This window comes from Garra rufa, chromosome 23 (genome assembly GCF_049309525.1).
Source record: "Garra rufa chromosome 23, GarRuf1.0, whole genome shotgun sequence".
Classification (NCBI taxonomy): Eukaryota; Metazoa; Chordata; class Actinopteri; order Cypriniformes; family Cyprinidae; genus Garra; species Garra rufa.
Window position 1 is genome coordinate 13,070,765 of NC_133383.1, and position 2,586 is coordinate 13,073,350.

At 33.6% G+C, this 2,586-nt stretch overlaps 1 protein-coding gene across 1 annotated transcript; it reads left to right on the forward strand.

The window, feature by feature from the left end:
• Positions 1-1,369: 1,369 nt before the first annotated feature.
• Positions 1,370-2,374, forward strand: LOC141299526 (olfactory receptor 1468-like). The gene has a single exon (XM_073829893.1). It carries the CDS (start codon positions 1,370-1,372, stop codon positions 2,372-2,374), a length of 1,005 nt encoding a protein of 334 aa, XP_073685994.1.
• The last annotated feature ends 212 nt before the right edge of the window (positions 2,375-2,586 follow it).

Below are 2,586 nucleotides of genomic sequence, written 5' to 3' on the forward strand. Positions count from 1 at the left end.
AAAAATATTATGAAAATGTAATTATACTTTTCTTAAAATGTTCTTCCTAACTTCAGGCCTTATTCTCTTATTATTTATAACTGTGACGTTCTGCAAAACAACAAGCTTTAAAACACTTTTTTCTTACTGGTGAAAATGAGATGGTAAAATCTATTTTCTCTCGGGTACACCGCAATGTAAGCTTCACAGTGAACATTACTACATCTCTCTCATCGATGTAGTCCATATCAACAACAAAAGTATATCTTGACTCCATATAGGCTAGTGGATATTTTGGGAAAATCCAAGGCTTTTTGAACAGTAGGATTATATATATATAAAAAATGCTAATGTTAAATTAAATTAAGTAGCCTATATAAAATTGCTAAATAGTTAAGTACTTTTTTACTTAAGTACATAAAAAATGTAGTACTTTTGTACTTTCACTCGAGTAAAATTGAAAAAGGTGTACTTTTACTTTTACTGGAGTAATATTGTATTATACATATCTGTACTTTTACTCAAGTACTTGATTTGTGTACTTCGTCCACCACTGAAGATAATAAAATGTGCTTTTGGCTTGATGCGGATCTTGGGATTTCGACAGTATTGGTTGCCTTAGTGAGTGAATTGCACAATACATTAATGCTTGGTAAGACTGGTGATTTGTGGAAACGGGCACTTTTGCTAATTGCTGAGGCAATACTTATACCCCCGGTTTCACAGACAAGCCTTAAGCCTAGTCCTAGACTAAAATGTAAGTCTGAGCTGTTTCAACTGAAATAAAATTGCACTGATTGATCTTAAAATACATCAGTGCCTTTGTTTTGTCTCAAGATGCACACCAGTAATGTTTTTTTTCTAAGCATGTTTATAAAAATTACTTAAATGTCCTAATTGAACTATGGCCTAATCCTGGCTTAGTCTAAGCCCTGTCTGTGAAACCAGGCCTTAAACCAACTTACTAAAATGAGTTTCCGTGTTTGTATCAATGTATTGCATAAAAACTTTCTAAGCTTAATTTTTCTATTTTATAATTGCAGATATTGCTACATTTTCATATGCAGTTCCTTTCTTTTTTAAAGTCTGTAGGGAGATGGGTTGATCCATTAACTAAAGCCCCAAGCTCATGATCTAATATAAATATGTCTGATGATTGGTAGCATAATGTCATTCTGGCAGCTTTGGAGAAGGTAATGTATAAACCATGTGTTTCTTTCTAATGATTTTTCTGCAATGACTGTAAATATTAGTTTAAAATTAATGTTAAGAACATCTAAGACTTTTTATTAATCATTGCGACTGGAAATAAAATTATAATGGGTATATTTTGTGTATTTCTGTAACAGGTCTTTATCACAGGTGAAACAAAAGCCAGACACCTGGCATCATGAGCTCTGCGCAGTCAGACTCCTCTAGAAATGTGACCTTTGTTCGTCCTGCTAAATTTTTTATCAGTGACTTTTCTAATATTCCACATGCAAAATACTACTATGTGTTCTTGTCTTTAGTATATGTTGTGACTGTTTTAGGGAATTCATTTATCATGTGTATCATATATTTGACTCGCAGACTTCACACAGCCAAATACATTGCTGTTTTTCATCTGGCACTTTCTGATCTGTGTGGAAGCTCAGCTTTGATTCCAAAAATCATAGACATGTTTTTATTTGATCACCAAGACATTTCATATGAAGCGTGTTTAACGAATATGTTTTTTGTCTATCATTTCATGAATTTGCAGTCTTTGACACTGCTCGCTTTGGCTTATGACAGACTGGTTGCTATTTGTTTTCCTTTACATTATCATGCCATTGTAACCAAACCAGCCATGTTTCTAATCATAGGGGTGATGTGGATTGTATCTGTGACAGTTTTTTCTGCACTTGTAGGTTTGGTGAATAGAATCTCTTTTTGTAGGTCTAATGTACTTAACAGTTATTTTTGTGATTATGCCCCAATCTGTAAACTAGCTTGTAATGATATTTCTATAAATATTATGATGGGTAAAATTTCCTATGGTCTCCTGATTTGCACACCTCTCATATTGATCATCATCTCATATTTCTGCATTTCTGTGGCTCTGCTTAAAATTGCCCATGGTGCTGATCGGATCAAGGCCATAAAAACCTGCTCCTCACATCTCATATTGGTGGCAATGTTTTATCTCCCAATTTTATGCAATGTCCTTGCATCTGTAACAACACCTTTGCATCCAAATGTCCAGATAATTAACAACTCTCTAGCACAGACAATACCACTGATGCTGAATCCCATCATATACACTCTAAAGACAGAGGAAGTCATGCAATCCATAAAAGACCTGTACAAACGCAGCAAAGTAAATACAACTAGAGAAAGAAAACTGAAATGCAGTAGGATAAATTTAAAATAATTACAGGTTTATTCTCATGTTTTTGATCAATATGGGAAACAGTTTTGGTGTTGGTTTCATTACCTGTCTTAAAATAACTCTGACTACAGATATTTGATTAGCTGTTTCATCAGCTGTGGTCATTCAACAAATTTCTTGTTTTAACAGAGTTGATTGATTCTGTACTGCATAGATGTTGTAACAGCAATGGTGTTATAAATAGACAAAATATA